The 17,503-nt window shown below is 47.1% G+C and overlaps 1 protein-coding gene across 1 annotated transcript in view; it reads right to left on the bottom strand.

Annotated features, from left to right (window-relative positions):
- The window catches only part of ARIH2 (ariadne RBR E3 ubiquitin protein ligase 2), a 315,960-nt gene that overhangs the window by 155,877 nt on the left and 142,580 nt on the right, over positions 1-17,503 (bottom strand). Inside the window, exons 10-11 of the mRNA XM_069206208.1 lie at positions 6,129-6,179; positions 6,020-6,041 (exon numbers count right to left, since the gene is read on the bottom strand). Of these exons, the coding sequence (XP_069062309.1) occupies positions 6,020-6,041; positions 6,129-6,179 (73 nt within the window). The remainder of the gene's footprint in view (positions 1-6,019; positions 6,042-6,128; positions 6,180-17,503) is intronic.

Consider the following 17,503-nt stretch of genomic DNA (forward strand, 5'->3'; position numbering starts at 1 on the left):
ATATTTCAATTCTGAAAATATTAGACTAAGTTAAATATTACTAAGGGCCTGTGGAAGGGCTAGTGGTATTCAAAGTGTACCACTGTTCCTCTGCAATCTTCTCGCAGTCCGTTAGTCTCTCACATAAAATGGAAGTTAAGGTGGGTACATCTGTGATCATCGTCCAGTGTGCTTTGCAGATAAGCCAAGGATTAAATGAACATGCTGTCTGAATACCATGACCCAATGACAGGCACTGTGAGAATCTCACATTGCATTTAGCCTAAACTCCACATCGCTCAATGGTCCCCAGCCGTGAACATCCATCTACAAGCTGAGCACTCTCGGGACACCTAGAAGCAACTCAGTATACATTACGCACTATACACGAGCTTTATATTGCTGCATTAAAAAGTTACAGAACCACATTGGGAAAAGCAAGTACTCCTAAGGAATGAAAGATGAAGGATTACATGTGAAATGTAAATAGGAAAGCACTGGTATGGCCTGTCATTGTATAGTATGGTATGGTATCGTATAGTATGGTCTGCCGCTGCAAGGTAAGGCATGGCTTGTCACTGTATAGTATGGCGTGTCACTGTACAGTAAAATATGGTATGGTCTATCATTGTACATTATAGTTTAGTATATCAATGCAAAGTATGGTATGGCGTCATTCTATAGTATGGTATGGTCTGTCATTCTATAACATGGCAAAGACTGGTATGGCGCCACTGTATAGTATGTATGATATGGCCTTTCACTGTACGGTATTGTATGGGCTATCACTGTATAGTATGGTATGGCATAGTATGGTATGGCATAGTATGGTATGGTGCAGCCTGTCATTGGACAGAATTATATTGTATGGCCTGTCATTGTATATTATAGTGTGTCACTGGATAGTATGGTATGTTAAGCTGTGGCCTCACATTTTATACTGCAGTGTCGCATGGTAACTGCAGGAAAGTCCCTCATTCCAGGCATGGTTACCCCCACTTTGTGCCTGTTGTCAGTGTGCTTAGACTGCTAACCAGGACCCCAGTGATTGTGCTCTATCCTCTAAATGTGGTTGTCTTGGTACCCTTTACACTCCACAATTGGTATACGGGTGTACCCCTGTAAGTCCCTAGTATATGGTACCTCGGTACCCAGGGAATTGGTACACCAGGGGAGTCCTCCCCCCCCCCCCCCCCCATGGCCGGCAGCATGTATTATGACACTCATGGGAGCCCCTGCAAACTGTCTACAGTCCTGACATTTGCAGCCTTTGTGAAAAGGTGCATGCACTCTTTCACTGCACCAGGTCACTGTAAGTCACCCCTATGGTAGGCCCTTCCAGCCCTAAGGGCAGGGTGAGGTTCCCTCTGTGTGGGCACCCCTGCAGGAGCAGAGGTGCCCCAACAAACTCCAGTTCCAATTCCCTGGACTTTGTAAGTGTGGGGAAGCCATTATAGCTATATACTGGCCATAGATCACCACCTATGGTCCAGCTACATAATGGTAATTCCGAATCTAGGCATGTTTGGTATCAAACATGTCAGAATCATATCCCAATACGCATGCCAGTATTGGGGGCATGATTCCACGTACTCTGAAGGCTCCTTAAAGGACCCCCAGTATTGCTCCTACCAGTCTTCCAAGGGCAGCAAGCAGTGGCCCCTCTGACAGGATTTTGCCCTCCTGTTGCTTGACCAGCTCAAGCAAGGGAAGGCAGAACAAAGGATTTCCTGCAGGAGATGGGTGCATCCTCCTCTCCTTATGAAATAGGTGCCACTGGGGTGGGGTTGCCTTCCCACACCACTGGTCTGCTTTGAAAGGCACATTTGGTGCGCTCCTTGCATAATCAGGTTTGCACCAGTCCAGGGACCCCCGGTCCCCGCTCTGGCGCGAAACTGCACAAAGGAAAGGGGAGTAACTACTCCCCTCCCCATCACCACCTCAGGGCTGGTGCCTGGAGCTCCTCCAGGTGGCCAATTGATTCTGTCATCTTGAAACCAAGATGGGCAGAGGCACCTGGGAGCGTCTGACTGGTCAGGTTAAACAGATGACGTCAGTGACCTCCTCTGATAGGATGTCACCTTTCAAAGTGACCACAGCCCTTTTTGGGCTATTGGACTCCCTACCTCTTCTGCTTCTGGCCCCCAGAACTGCTGCTGGGCTTCACCGGAACCAAACAAGACTGCAAGACCAAAACAGCCTCTCCTTGCAACATTGTTTCTGTGGCTCCTGTCAAACGTGCACAATTTCCATGGCTGTGCATCCTAAGGGGTTGGCAAGACTTCAGCTGCATCAAAAATGCAAGAAGGAATCTCCCTTGGAGTGAAGGAGTCACTTCCTTGCATCTGCAGGCACCTAAGGCAACATCGTCCGTCTGCTGGGTTCTGCTGTCCTCTGGACTTGCGAAGATTCTCCCATAGGTGGTGGTTCTGATGAGTCCTCTCTGTCTTCTGTCCAACTCCTGAGACAGCAGACTCTTCCTCCATGACAGAACCCCTGTGCACCGCTACTGTTGCAGCAACCAGGGCTTGTTGACTCCTGCTTGAGGGATCTTCAGGCTCCAAGTAGCCCTGGCCCCAGCACTGTACCTCTGCAAGGAGTCTCTCCTCTCTGCTGCTCCAGCGGGGGACTCCTCTTCAGGTGTGCTGGCTGGGCCTCACTGTGACTTATTGTGCCTGCTGCCAGTGGGTTGCTTCCGGGGGCTCTGACTGCTTCGGCTGGCTCTCCTGTTTTCTGAGGGTCAGCCGGGACTCCCCTCCAAGGGTCGATTCCTCAGGACCTTGCTGGTCCTCTTCAGCTCTGCAAACTCCAATAGCTCCAGTTGCATTTGCATTTGCTTGTGCTTGTGCTTGTGCTTGTTGGCGGTCCTCCCGACCACTGACCCATCTGCAATCCGGCGACCGACAAGGGACAGCTCTTAAGTGATTTCTGGGACTCCTCTGCAGCTCCTGGACTCCGCAGCTGGACTTCATTCACCACTGTCAACCTGGATCTTCACCCACAGAAGGGTGGGCATTGCCTCCTGTGCCACCTGGCCACTCCTGCGTAGACTGGAATCTGTCCCCTTTTTTTGCAGGTCCCCTTCATCCAGAATCCACCATTGGGTTCCACCGGCCTGGTCCTTCTTTTGCAATATTCCAATCACTAGTCTCCATGTTAGCCTGTGGGACGACTATGTAACTTACCGCTCCTCTCCTGGTCGTTGGGGGATCTTCCAGATACTTACCTTCTGGGGTTCCACTCTCTCCCAGCCCTTGGTTATCAACTTCATATCCTCTGGTGGGGGACCCGTCCTCGCATTCCACTTTTTTAGTATGTGGTTTGACCCCTGTATAGGGCCATTGCTATTTTATGCTATTCCCTAATACTTCCCTGTGTATATTTTGTGTGTACTTAACTCCAGAAGGGGGTTTCCCTCTAGTAATCTAGTTTGATGTTCCTGTAATAAAGTACCTTTATTTTTGCCACTGTGTGGTTCCTTTCATGTGTGAACAGTTACTGTGTGATTACTGTGGTATTGCAAGTGCTTCACACTCCTCCTAGAAAAGCTTTGGCTGCTCACCAGAGCCACCACTAGAGAACCCTTCCTATCTGAACACTAACTAATAAGGGTTGCCTGGATCCAGTATACGGTGTAACACCGTAGGTGTCCACCACACACTGGGCCAGCCTCCTACAGTAATCTGTTAAAATGTACACATTAAGGGTTTTTGTATAAATTTGGGGCCCCAGAATTATTTTTAAAAAGTGCATCTGAAGTGTTTAAATGCCACAGCTAAAATATGGTACGGGGTCAGATCTCTCCTTGTAATTCCATACTATAGCAAACTGTCAGTGGTGTGGGATTCACCAGGGGCTCTGGAATGTCTGCAGGACAGCCTGGCGAAGCCCCTGAGGAAGGCTGGAATTTCGTACTGGGGTCAGATGGTGGAAGGGGGTAATGGTCTCTCTTGGGACGACTGGAATGGGGCGCTTTCTAAGTTTGAGTTCTGCCAGACAAATGCCTGGCTTAGAACCCAAGGGTGAACTGCCGTTGAGCAGAGATCCATGGAAATGGATCTTCAGGATCCCAGAGAAAGGAAGGAGGAGGTATCATGGTGGTATGGGCATCTCCTAGCATCCGCAGAAGAAAGCATGACGTTCCCTTATCTGGTCTGGGATGGATACTTGCCGAGCACGGAGCTGGAACTGTAATGGCAAGTATCTTTGGGCATGCTTTATTGTGTGATTAAATCAGCCACATTAAGGAGGAATCGTGTTTCCCCCCTACACACGAGCCTATTGGACCCTGGCAAAGTTGACCAAGGTAAGAGGAGGGAGAGTTACAGGGGAATCTAAATGTAAGCGGTGACCGAGACAGACAATGTCCATATGTTTGCTAATTGTCCAGTTTTGGCAAGGTTTTGGCTCGAGGTGGGTAAGCTGATTTCAGACATCTCAGGCAGGGATCTGGAGGAAAGACCTACTTCGATTATGTTTGGGGTGGAACAACAAGGATCTGAATTAAGGGGCCTAGTGAGATTACAAAGACTGGTTATCTTTTACTTGATTCTCCGTTCAAGGAGGGAGATTTGGAAAGCGCAGTGACAACCCGTGCACCAAACCTGGTGGGAATGGTGAAACTGAGTAAGATACTTCAGGGGTCTGGACAACAAGAATTACAGGAGTAAGAGGGAGGTAGCAAGTGGGGCATTCTGGAACCTGTTGGATCTTTGTGAAGACTACTGTGTCCAATGATTATACCTCTTGATCAGGTTGGCCGTTTGACGGTCCTGGTGCATACGGTTATGCAATTGACTGATAGTTAGCTTTGATATAAGCAAATGGGGCAGATGCGATCAAGAGGGTGCTTATTTGAGGTGATATGAGGACAAAAAACACAACAAGGTACACATTAAGGTAAGGGAGGAAAAGAAGAGACCAAACAGGCAAAAAGCGATTTAGGATAGGTTATTTTCATACTGGAATGTTCCGTCCAACCTGTAATTGTGCAAACAAACCAATTTTAAACACACTGTTTTTTGGATAAAACATTTTAGTCACGACCAAGACATCCTATAAACAATTAAACACTACAAAAGCACTTTGTTACAAACTGAGTGATTATTAATGTATTTTGAAATCACTGGTAACAGTGATGCTAACAGCCTGCAGGGTATTAGTGTTGTTATCCTGCACTAAAGAGAAGAAGGGGAGTGGATGAATAGTATAAGGGATGAAAAGGGAACGAACTTTAGAAACGAGCGGGCGAAAGCAACAGCACAGAACATGACACCCTAAAAACACACACTTACGAAATGCTGCAAGTTTAAGAAAAAAATAGGCAGAAAGAGGAAGAAGACCCCCAAAACAAGGAAGCAGTAACTGAACTATGCTCCCGGGGAAAAAACATGAACAGAAAGTGAAGCTAGCATGTGCTGACCCAAATGGCGTCAGTTAATGTGACGGACAATGAAACCAATGAATGGTTACGCAATGGGTGAGTGCCAAGCCCCGGTTAAGTTAATACAATTTCTCGCAGATGACGGAGCATGCGCCATCTCAGGTGAGACCCAATAAAATTAAATACATAAATGTTTAGTAGTTACATCGTTGTTTAGATACAGGTTCTGCATCCTAAAGTAGTGTTATTAGGCGGTGGAAATGTGGGTGGGGTGGTATGTCCCTGAAGGTGGGCGTGGCAGTAAAAAACTTGATGAAGCAACAGAACCTTAAAATTCAAAGAATGTCCTAGATGTTGAAAATTACAATGCCCATCCAATTGCAAGAATGATAATCAGCCCTCTGTAGTTCAGGTTTGAATACATAGTTACGCTGCTGGGTTTGGAATTTGAAGCTGGGAGTTAAAATATCTCGATCTAGGGCTACTCAGTGGTAAATCTGAAGTGGCTGGTGGGTCCCCAGAGTGCTGAGTAAAAAATGATAAATATCCAAATATATTCATCTACATAGGCATTCACCTCCCAGTTTCCCATTACCTCTTCAGTCACAGTGCAACTTGTCAAGGACTGCCTGCTATATGCATTCTTAAGAAACTTACCATGCTTGCATTTGGAGCATTGCTGAAAAAAATGGAAAAGAGTGGAGAAATTAGCAGTTCATGGGAGTGAAAGTGAGCACAGTGAAAGATAAGTGTTGTTAACACTCACCATATGATTGCAGCCTCCATTCTTTTCAATACAGATATTGCACTTTGGACACTGTAGAAAATAAAAAAATATATATATTTATTAGCATTAAGTTTTCAAATACTATATGAAAACTGCTAAAACCCTTGCTGTAAATGACAATATAGAAGTATAAATTGGCTGTGGTTATAGCAACTGAACAAGCACATAATCCACAGCTCGACTGTTCACTGGCATTCTATAACATTTTGATCATCAGTTTATGTGGATTTTAAATGCAGTAAATATTGTGTGCTACTCAGCCGCAGACCGTCCACTGCACCGTAGGGGCCATGCCCCCCCCCTCACCTATTGCCCCTCATGAAGAATGGCTGTCAGGCTGAGCAAAGGTCAGTCTGACAGACACTCCATGTTCAGGCTCAGGCAGCCAGGAGTGAGACATGCGTGATTAGCTCAGGCTCCTGGCTGCCTGAGCTGAACTTTGCTGGGCTGAAGAGGTCACAGCTCCTATGGGTGTGACCTCCTCGGCTCAGCAAAGGTGCCTCAAGGCCCTCCCCCTCAATGACGAGGGGAAGCATCACCCATCGACTCCGACTTGGGCGCTTCAGGTTTAAGCCTTGACGCACCCAGGGTGAGTGTCAATCAGTGACACCTCATCACAGAGTAGGGTGGGGTCAGCAGTCTCACTGACCCCCATCCCACTCTGTGACGAAGTTGGGACTTCTGCCTTCCCTCACTGGCTGACCTAAGGCAGCAGTCCCAACCCTCCTGGGACCTCCGAGGCAGAGCTGAAGGTAAGTGTGTGTGTTTTTTAAAATGAATGTTTAGTGCATGCGTGCTTGGTGCGTGTGTGTATAATTTACCGGCCGCCACTGGTGCTACTATAAACATCAAAAAGGTGAAATGCTATGTTGGCCTTTTTGAAATCTATACTTCTAAGCATGCAGGTCATAAGAATGATCAGTAAGCCCTCAACTCACTCAGCCACTTTAAAAGTTTAAATTGACCAACAAATGACAATGGGTCAGCATCTTCTGTGTCTCCCACAGAATCACATGCTGTAAATATCCTCCCGCCTTCTTGAAAATCTCAAGTATTTTGTTTCCCCAACACTGATTTAGGTTAACAACATATTTTGCTACACTGACGCCAATGTACTAACAGACATTTCCCGGAGGCTTGTACAGACATTTCCAAGCTTGGTAGCATAGCTTTACCTTTGCTCTACTTGAATCTTAGATTCCAGCCTTGCTACTTAAAGAGCCTGGGGATGACTAGATTAGAGGGCGGAGCATACAAAGAACTTCCTCAATAAGGCATCTTGCAGGAACCTTGTGATTATGCATTTCTCAAAGCAGTTTCTTGATGAGTAAACATGGCGCTGTCTTTGTAGTTATAAGTCCAACAATTAGAAGCTGCTAAACTTTGAGTCCTCAAACTTATACTGTGCTAGTTTAATGTTTGTTTTGAGGCACTTGACCATATGTAAACGTTCTTCCACTGGTTACTCTAAATCTCAAATTGTACGTTCTCAAACTGCTGCAGTTTATCTAACTTAACTTGATTTAGGTCACCCAAAGTGGTCCAATTCTACCTCATCCGCATTGACCCCGTTGGAGCTCAGGAGCTAAATGCTTGACAGTTCTCTGGACTGGGAGACTCCTTTCAGTCACCAGAGATTGTGGCACTGCAAGCCTCTACTGCCCCAAGAGGCATAAGATCTATTTGATTTTTTTTTGTCTCAACTTTAAGTATGGTTTAACAATGTCTCCCAAATTGACTAAATAGTTCAACAAATACTGATCTCAGTGGTCATGGCTGCTCATAATCTGGGGAAGAAAGCCACTCCTGCTATTCTCTGCAACCATCATTGCTTTGTTTGTATTTAGTGGGACGATCGTACCCTGTGAAAGCCTCAAACCTTGGATGCACAGAGCAGCAATATCCTCCACTTGACACATGGATGCCCGGGTACATTACTAACAAGGCCAATACAACTTTTGAATAAGCTGCACCCTAAAAGCAGAAGTAATGTGCCAACTTACAGACTGGGATGTTCTCAAAAAGAACAAGGGCTGAGCATGTAACGGAGAAGACACAATAAGGCCACCCACAGATTTTTTTTTTTGGGGGGGGGGCCATGAGGAGGAGGAGGAGAGGATGAAGTTGAAGAAGGGACTGGGGATCCGTCTTCTCTTCCTCCTTCCTTTTGACACAGAGAAACTAACACAGTCAAGCTGGAGTATGAGGCTGTCAACACAGTTTAAAGGGTAACCCTTTCCACAGACTCGCATGCATAAAGTCTGCAAAAAAGTATGTGCATAGCGCTGCCACTCTCAGATCAGCTTCACAGTGGTCCCTAAACTGGGACACAAGCAGGCTCAAGATGTGCATTGGATACAGAGAGTAACACATTCACTAAAATATGACAGGCATACAAAAATGAATTAAAGAAATTTTGAAAGAAACATACTAATAACACCTACGCAGAGTTAATCAAATTCAAGAAAAGAACAGTTACTTACCTTTGTAACACCTCTGCTGGTATAGACTAAGCGCTGATTCCTCACCTTATGAATTTCCCCAGGCACCAGACTGGATCTGGAAACATTTGTTGCAATTCCCACACGTGGACACTAGTAGCGTAATGCCACTTCCGGCCTCAGATGTGATAACTGGGACCACAGATAGCATATTACATATACATGTCAAAAAAAGGGGTCAGAAGCAGTTCTCAGTGGCGCACTCTTGTTGCCGGTGACCACCCTCGAAATATTATCACCAGGAAATTCACTGCACTCCATAGGGTCCTATATATCACTTTTATTAAAGCATTCAGTAACCACCAATGCATGGTTACGGAAGTTGAAATGCGTTGGTGGTTACTGAATGCTTTAATAAAAGTGATATATAGGACTCTGTGGAGTGCGGTGAATTTCCTGGTAACATATATGTCACCTACAAGCATTGACATCAGTTTCTTCGTGATCGCCGTTTGTGTCTTCGGAAACAGAGCTATGGAAATCAGGCAGTAGCACAGCGTGTATATCTAGATTCTGAATCTTTTTAATAGTCAGTAGGAGTCTGTAGGAAGTTGGCTCTGTATGCACTATTTCAAAGTAAGGAATAGTATGCACAGAGTCCAAGGGTTCCCCTTAGAGGTAAGATAGTGGCAAAAAGAGATAATACTAATGCTCTATTTTGTGGTAGTGTGGTCGAGCAGTAGGCTTATCAAAGGAGTAGTGTTAAGCATTTGTTGTACATACACACAGGCAATAAATGAGGAACACACACTCAGAGACAAATCCAGCCAATAGGTTTTGCTATAGAAAAATATATTTTCTTAGTTTATTTTAAGAACCACAGGTTCAAATTCTACATGTAATATCTCATTTGAAAGGTATTGCAGGTAAGTACTTCAGGAACTTTAAATCATTACATTAGCATGTATACTTTTTACATAAAACACAATAAGCTGTTTTAAAAGTGGACACAGTGCAATTTTCACAGTTCCTGGGGGAGGTAAGTTTTTGTTAGTTTTGTCAGGTAAGTAAATAACTTACAAGTCTCAGGTTTGGGTCCAAGGTAGCCCACCGTTGGGGGTTCAGAGCAACCCCAAAGTTACCACACCAGCAGCTCAGGGCCAGTCAGGTGCAGAGGTCAAAGAGGTGCCCAAAACGCATAGGCTGCAATGGAGAGAAGGGGGTGCCCCGGTTCCGGTCTGCCAGCAGGTAAGTACCCGCGTCTTCGGAGGGCAGACCAGGGGGGTTTTGTAGGGCACCGGGGGGGACACAAGTTCACACAAAAAGTACACCCTCAGCGGCACTGGGGCGGCCGGGTGCAGTGTAGAGACAAGCGTTGGGTTTTCAATGTGAATCAATGAGAGATCAAGGGATCTCTTCAGCGTTGCAGGCAGGCAAGGGGGGGGCTCCTCGGGGTAGCCACCACCTGGGCAAGGGAGAGGGCCTCCTGCACAGGAGTTCCGTTCCTTTCGGTGCTGGGGGCTGCGGGTGCAGAGTCTTTTCCAGCCGTCGGGAAATGGAATTCAGGCAGTCGCGGTCAGGGGGAGCCTCGGGATTCCCTCTGCAGGCGTCGCTGTGGGGGCTCAGGGGGGACAACTTTGGTTACTCACGGTCTCGGAGTCCCCAGAGGGTCCTCCCTCAGGTGTTGGTTCTCCACCAGTCGAGTCAGGGTCGCCGGGTGCAGTGTTGCAAGTCTCACGCTTCTTGCCGGGAGTTGTAGGGGTCTTTAAGTCTGCTCCTTGAAACAAAGTTGCAGTTCTTTTGGAGCAGTGCCGCTGTCCTCAGGAGTTTCTTGTCTTTCTCGAAGCAGGGCAGTCCTCAGAGGATTCAGAGGTCGCTGGTCCCTTGGAAAGCGTCGCTGGAGCAGGGTTCTTTGGAAGGCAGGAGACAGGCCGGTAGGACTGGGGCCAAAGCAGATGGTGTCTTCTGTTCTTCCTCTGCAGGGTTTTTTCAGCTCGGCAGTCTTCTTCTTCTTGAAGTTTCAGGAATCTAAATTCTTAGGTTCAGGGGAGCCCTTAAATACCAAATTTAAGGGCGTGTTTAGGTCTGTGGGGTTAGTAGCCAATAGCTACTAGCCCTGAGGGTGGGTACACCCTCTTTGTGCCTCCTCCCAAGGGGAGGGGGTCACATCCCTAATCCTATTGGGGAATCCTCCATCTGCAAGATGGAGGATTTCTAAAAGTTAGAGTCACTTCAGCTCAGGACACCTTAGGGGCTGTCCTGACTGGCCAGTGACTCCTCCTTGTTTTTCTCATTATTTTCTCCGGCCTTGCCGCCAAAAGTGGGGGCCGTGGCCGGAGGGGGCGGGCAACTCCACTAGCTGGAGTGTCCTGCGGTGCTGGCACAAAGGGGTGAGCCTTTGAGGCTCACTGCCAGGTGTGACAGCTCCTGCCTGGGGGAGGTGTTAGCATCTCCACCCAGTGCAGGCTTTGTTACTGGCCTCAGAGTGACAAAGGCACTCTCCCCGTGGGGCCAGCAACATGTCTCGGTTGCGGCAGGCTGCTGGAACCAGTCAGCCTACACAGATAGTCGGTTAAGGTTTCAGGGGGCACCTCTAAGGTGCCCTCTGGGGTGTATTTCACAATAAAATGTACACTGGCATCAGTGTGCATTTATTGTGCTGAGAAGTTTGATACCAAACTTCCCAGTTTTCAGTGTAGCCATTATGGTGCTGTGGAGTCCGTGTTTGACAGACTCCCAGACCATATACTCTTATGGCTACCCTGCACTTACAATGTCTAAGGTTTGGCTTAGACACTGTAGGGGCACAGTACTCATGTACTGGTGCCCTCACCTATGGTATAGTGCACCCTGCCTTAGGGCTGTAAGGCCTACTAGAGGGGTGACTTATCTATACTGCATAGGCAGTGTGAGGTTGACATGGCACCCTGAGGGGAGTGCCATGCCGACTTACTCGTTTGATTCTCACCAGCACACACAAGCTGGTAAGCAGTGTGTCTGTGCTGAGTGAAGGGTCCCCAGGGTGGCATAAGATATGCTGCAGCCCTTAGAGACCTTCCCTGGCATCAGGGCCCTTGGTACCAGGGGTACCAGTTACAAGGGACTTACCTGGATGCCAGGGTGTGCCAATTGTGGAATCAAAAGTACAGGTTAGGGAAAGAACACTGGTGCTGGGGCCTGGTTAGCAGGCCTCAGCACACTTTCAATTCAAAACATAGCATCAGCAAAGGCAAAAAGTCAGGGGGTAACCATGCCAAGGAGGCATTTCCTTACACAATCCCCCCCCCCCCAAACGAAAGAGGATGAGACTAACCTTTCCCAAGAGAGTCTTCATTTTCTAAGTGGAAGAACCTGGAAAGGCCATCTGCATTGGCATGGGCAGTCCCAGGTCTGTGTTCCACTATAAAGTCCATTCCCTGTAGGGAGATGGACCACCTCAACAGTTTTGGATTTTCACCTTTCATTTGCATCAGCCATCTGAGAGGTCTGTGGTCAGTCTGAACTAGGAAGTGAGTACCAAAGAGGTATGGTCTCAGCTTCTTCAGGGACCAAACCACAGCAAAGGCCTCCCTCTCAATGGCACTCCAACGCTGCTCCCTGGGGAGTAACCTCCTGCTAATGAAAGCAACAGGCTGGTCAAGGCCATCATCATTTGTTTGGGACAAAACTGCCCCTATCCCATGTTCAGAGGCATCTGTCTGCACAATGAACTGCTTGGAGTAATCTGGAGCTTTTAGAACTGGTGCTGTGCACATTGCTTGTTTCAGGGTGTCAAAGGCCTGTTGGCATTCTACAGTCCAGTTTACTTTCTTGGGCATTTTCTTGGAGGCGAGTTCTGTGAGGGCTGTCACAATGGATCCATATCCCTTCACAAACCTCCTATAGTACCCAGTCAAGCCAAGGAATGCCCTGACTGGAGTCTGGGTTTTTGGAGCTGCCCAGTCCAGAATAGTCTGGATCTTAGGCTGGAGTGGCTGAACTTGGCCTCCACCTACAAGGTGTCCCAAGTAAACCACAGTTCCCTGCCCTATCTGGCATTTGGATGCCTTGATAGAGAGGCCTGCAGATTGCAGAGCCTTTAAAACCTTCTTCAGGTGGACCAGGTGATCCTGCCAGTTGGAGCTAAAGACAGCAATATCGTCAAGATAAGCTGCACTGAAGGACTCCAAGCCAGCAAGGACTTGATTCACCAACCTTTGGAAGGTGGCAGGGGCATTCTTTAAACCAAAGGGCATAACAGTGAACTGATAATGCCCATCAGGTGTGGAGAATGCTGTCTTTTCTTTTGCTCCAGGGGCCATTTTGATTTGCCAGTACCCTGCTGTTAAGTCAAAGGTACTTAAGAATTTGGCAGCCCCTAATTTATCAATCAGCTCATCAGCTCTAGGAATGGGATGGGCATCTGTCTTGGTGACAGAGTTAAGTCCTCTGTAGTCCACACAAAACCTCATCTCTCTCTTTCCTTCATTGGTGTGAGGTTTGGGGACTAAGACCACTGGGCTAGCCCAGGGGCTGTCAGAGTACTCAATTACTCCCAATTCCAGCATCTTGTGGACTTCCAACATTGATGCTTTCCTTAACTTGATCAGACTGTCTGAATATTTTGTTTTTGACAGGCTCCTGTGTCCACATCATGGGTACACAGGTGTGTCTGACCAGGGGTTAGGGAAAAGAGCTCAGCAAACTGTTGCAGGACCTTCCTACAGTCAGCTTGCTGTTGGCTAGAGAGGGTGTCTGAATAGATCACTCCATCTACTGAGCCATCTTTAGGGTCTGATGACAGAAGATCAGGGAGAGGCTCACTCTCAGCTTCCTGATCCTCATTGGTTACCATTAACAGATTTACATCAGCCCTGTCATGGAAGAGCTTAAGGCGGTTCACATGGATCACCCTCTTGGGGCTCCTGCTTGTGCCCAGGTCTACCAGATAGGTGACCTGACTCTTCCTCTCTAGCACTGGGTAAGGGCCACTCCATTTGTCCTGAAGTGCCCTGGGAGCCACAGGCTCCAAAACCCAGACTTTCTGCCCTGGTTGAAATTCAACCAGTGCAGCCTTTTGGTCATACCAACACTTCTGGGGCTGTTGGCTGGCCTCAAGGTTTTTGTTTGCCTTTTCCATGTACTCTGCCATCCTTGAGCGAAGGCCAAGTACATAGTCCACTATGTCCTGTTTAGGCTCATGAAGAGGTCTCTCCCAGCCTTCACAAGAGCTAGTGGTCCCCTTACAGGGTGGCCAAACAGAAGTTCAAAGGGTGAGAACCCTACTCCCTTCTGAGGCACCTCTCTAAGCGAAAAGCAGACATGGCAGGAGGACATCCCATCTCCTTTTGAGTTTTTCTGGGAGCCCCATGATCATGCCCTTTAATGTCTTGTTGAATCTCTCAACAAGGCCATTAGTTTGTGGATGATATGGTGTAGTGAATGTATAAGTCACTCCACATTCATTCCACATGTGTTTTAGGTATGCTGACATGAAGTTGGTACCTCTGTCAGACACCACCTCCTTAGGGAAGCCCACTCTGGTAAAGATACCAATGAGGGCCTTGGCTACTGCAGGGGCAGTAGTCGACCTAAGGGGAATAGCTTCAGGATACCTAGTAGCATGATCCACTACTACTAGGATGTACATATTTCCTGAGGCTGTGGGAGGTTCCAGTGGACCCACTATGTCCACACCCACTCTTTCAAAGGGGACCCCCACCACTGGAAGTGGAATGAGGGGGGCCTTTGGATGTCCACCTGTCTTACCACTGGCTTGACAGGTGGGACAGGAGGTGCAAAACTCCTTAACCTTCTGGGACATGTTGGGCCAGTAGAAGTGGTTGACTAACCTCTCCCACGTCTTGGTTTGTCCCAAATGCCCAGCAAGGGGAATATCATGGGCTAAGGTCAGAATAAACTCTCTGAACCCCTGAGGCACTACCACTCTCCTAGTGGCACCAGGTTTGGGATCTCTTGCCTCAGTGTACAGGAGTCCATCTTCCCAATAGACCCTATGTGTTCCATTTTTCTTGCCTTTGGACTCTTCAGCAGCTTGCTGCCTAAGGCCTTCAAGAGAGGGACAGGTTTCTTGTCCCTTACACAACTCTTCCCTTGAGGGTTCCCCTGGGCCTAAGAGCTCAACCTGATACGGTTCCAGCTCCATAGGCTCAGTTCCCTCAGAGGGCGGAACTTCTTCCTGAGAAGAGAGGCTCTCTTTTTCTTGTTGTGTTGCAGCTGGTTTCCCAGCTGACTTTCCTTTTCTCTTGGTAGGCTGGGCCTTTCTTCCAGACTCCAGCTCTACTTTTTCACCCTGTGCCTTGCACTGTGCCCTTGTCTTGACACACACCAGTTCAGGGATACCCAGCATGGCTGCATGGGTTTTCAGTTCTACCTCAGCCCATGCTGAGGACTCCAGGTCATTTCCAAGCAAACAGTCTACTGGGATATTTGAGGAGACCACCACCTGTTTCAGGCCATTGACCCCTCCCCACTCTAAAGTTACCATAGCCATGGGATGTACTTTAGTCTGATTGTCAGCGTTGGTGACTGGATAAGTTTGTCCAGCCAGGTATTGGCCAGGGGAAACCAGTTTCTCTGTCACCATAGTGACACTGGCACCTGTATCCCTCAGGCCCTCTACACTTGTCCCATTAATTAAGAGCTGCTGCCTGTATTTTTGCATGTTAGGGGGCCAGGCAGCCAGTGTGGCTAAATCCACCCCACCCTCAGAGACTAATGTAGCTTCAGTGTGACACCTGATTTGCTCTGGGCACACTGTTGATCCCACTTGGAGACTGGCCATTCCAGTTTTAGCTGGAGTGGAGTTAGAAGTGGTATCTTTCTTGGGACAGGCCTTGTCTCCAGTTTGGTGTCCAGACTGACTACAGCTACGACACCAGGCCTTTTTGGGATCAAAGTTTTTACCCTTGTACCCAGGATTGTTTTGTGAAGAGGCTCTGGGCCCACCCTCCTGTGCAGGTTTTTGGGGGCCTGTAGAAGACTCTTTACTATTTTTGTTTTTGGCTGTCTCACCACCTTTCCCCTGGGGAGGTTTTGTGACCCCTTTCTTTTGGTCACCCCCTGTGGAAGTTTTGGACACCCTAGTCTTGACCCAATGGTCCGCCTTCTTTCCCAATTCTTGGGGAGAAATTGGTCCTAGGTCTACCAGATGCTGATGCAGTTTATCATTGAAACAATTACTTAATAGGTGTTCTTTCACAAATAAATTGTACAGCCCATCATAATTACTTACACCACTGCCTTGAATCCAACCATCTAGTGTTTTTACTGAGTAGTCTACAAAGTCAACCCAGGTCTGGCTCGAGGATTTTTTACCCCCCTGAATCTAATCCTATACTCCTCAGTGGAGAATCCAAAGCCCTCAATCAGGGTACCCTTCATGAGGTCATAAGATTCTGCATCTTTTCCAGAGAGTGTGAGGAGTCTATCCCTACACTTTCCTGTGAACATTTCCCAAAGGAGAGCACCCCAGTGAGATTTGTTCACTTTTCTGGTTACACAAGCCCTCTCAAAAGCTGTGAACCATTTGGTGATGTCATCACCATCTTCATATTTAGTTACAATCCCTTTAGGGATTTTCAACATGTCAGGAGAATCTCTGACCCTATTTATGTTGCTGCCACCATTGATGGGTCCTAGGCCCATCTCTTGTCTTTCCCTTTCTATGGCTAGGATCTGTCTTTCCAAAGCCAATCTTTTGGCCATCCTGGCTAACTGGATGTCCTCTTCACTGGAGTTATCCTCAGTGATTTCAGAGAGGTTGGTCCCTCCTGTGAGAGAACCAGCATCTCTGACTATGATTTGTGGAGTCAGGGCTTGAGAGGCCCTGCCTTCCCTAGATAGGACTGGTAGGGGGGAATCACCCTCCAAGTCACTATCATCATCCTCTGTGTTGTCATCCTCAGAGGGGTTGGCTCTTTCAAACTCTGCCAAAAGCTCCTGGAGCTGTAGTTTGGAAGGTCTGGGGCCCATTACTATTTTCTTTAGTGTACAGAGTGACCTTAGCTCCCTCATCTTAAGATGGAGGTAAGGTGTGGTGTCGAGTTCCACCACATTCATCTCTGTACTAGACATTATGCTTCTAAAAGTTGGAATACTTTTTAAGAATCTAAAACTAGTTCTAGGTTCTAATTCAAACTTTTACAAAACTTTTAAACTCTAAAAGGAAATGCTAACAGGGACTAACACAAGGCCCTAGCAGGACTTTTAAGAATTTAGAAAAATTTCAAATTGCAAAAATTTCTAATGACAATTTTTGGAATTTGTCGTGTGATCAGGTATTGGCTGAGTAGTCCAGCAAATGCAAAGTCTTGTACCCCACCGCTGATCCACCAATGTAGGAAGTTGGCTCTGTATGCACTATTTCAAAGTAAGGAATAGTATGCACAGAGTCCAAGGGTTTCCCTTAGAGGTAAGATAGTGGCAAAAAGAGATAATACTAATGCTCTATTTTGTGGTAGTGTGGTCGAGCAGTAGGCTTATCAAAGGAGTAGTGTTAAGCATTTGTTGTACATACACACAGGCAATAAATGAGGAACACACACTCAGAGACAATTCCAGCCAATAGGTTTTGTTATAGAAAAATATATTTTCTTAGTTTATTTTAAGAACCACAGGTTCAAATTCTACATGTAATATCTCATTTGAAAGGTATTGCAGGTAAGTACTTTAGGAACTTTAAATCATTACATTAGCATGTATACTTTTTACATAAAACACAATAAGCTGTTTTAAAAGTGGACACAGTGCAATTTTCACAGTTCCTGGGGGAGGTAAGTTTTTGTTAGTTTTGTCAGGTAAGTAAATCACTTACAAGTCTCAGGTTTGGGTCCAAGGTAGCCCACCGTTGGGGGTTCAGAGCAACCCCAAAGTTACCACACCAGCAGCTCAGGGCCGGTCAGGTGCAGAGGT

Source organism: Pleurodeles waltl, chromosome 9, assembly GCF_031143425.1.
Source record: "Pleurodeles waltl isolate 20211129_DDA chromosome 9, aPleWal1.hap1.20221129, whole genome shotgun sequence".
Lineage (NCBI taxonomy): Eukaryota > Metazoa > Chordata > Amphibia > Caudata > Salamandridae > Pleurodeles > Pleurodeles waltl.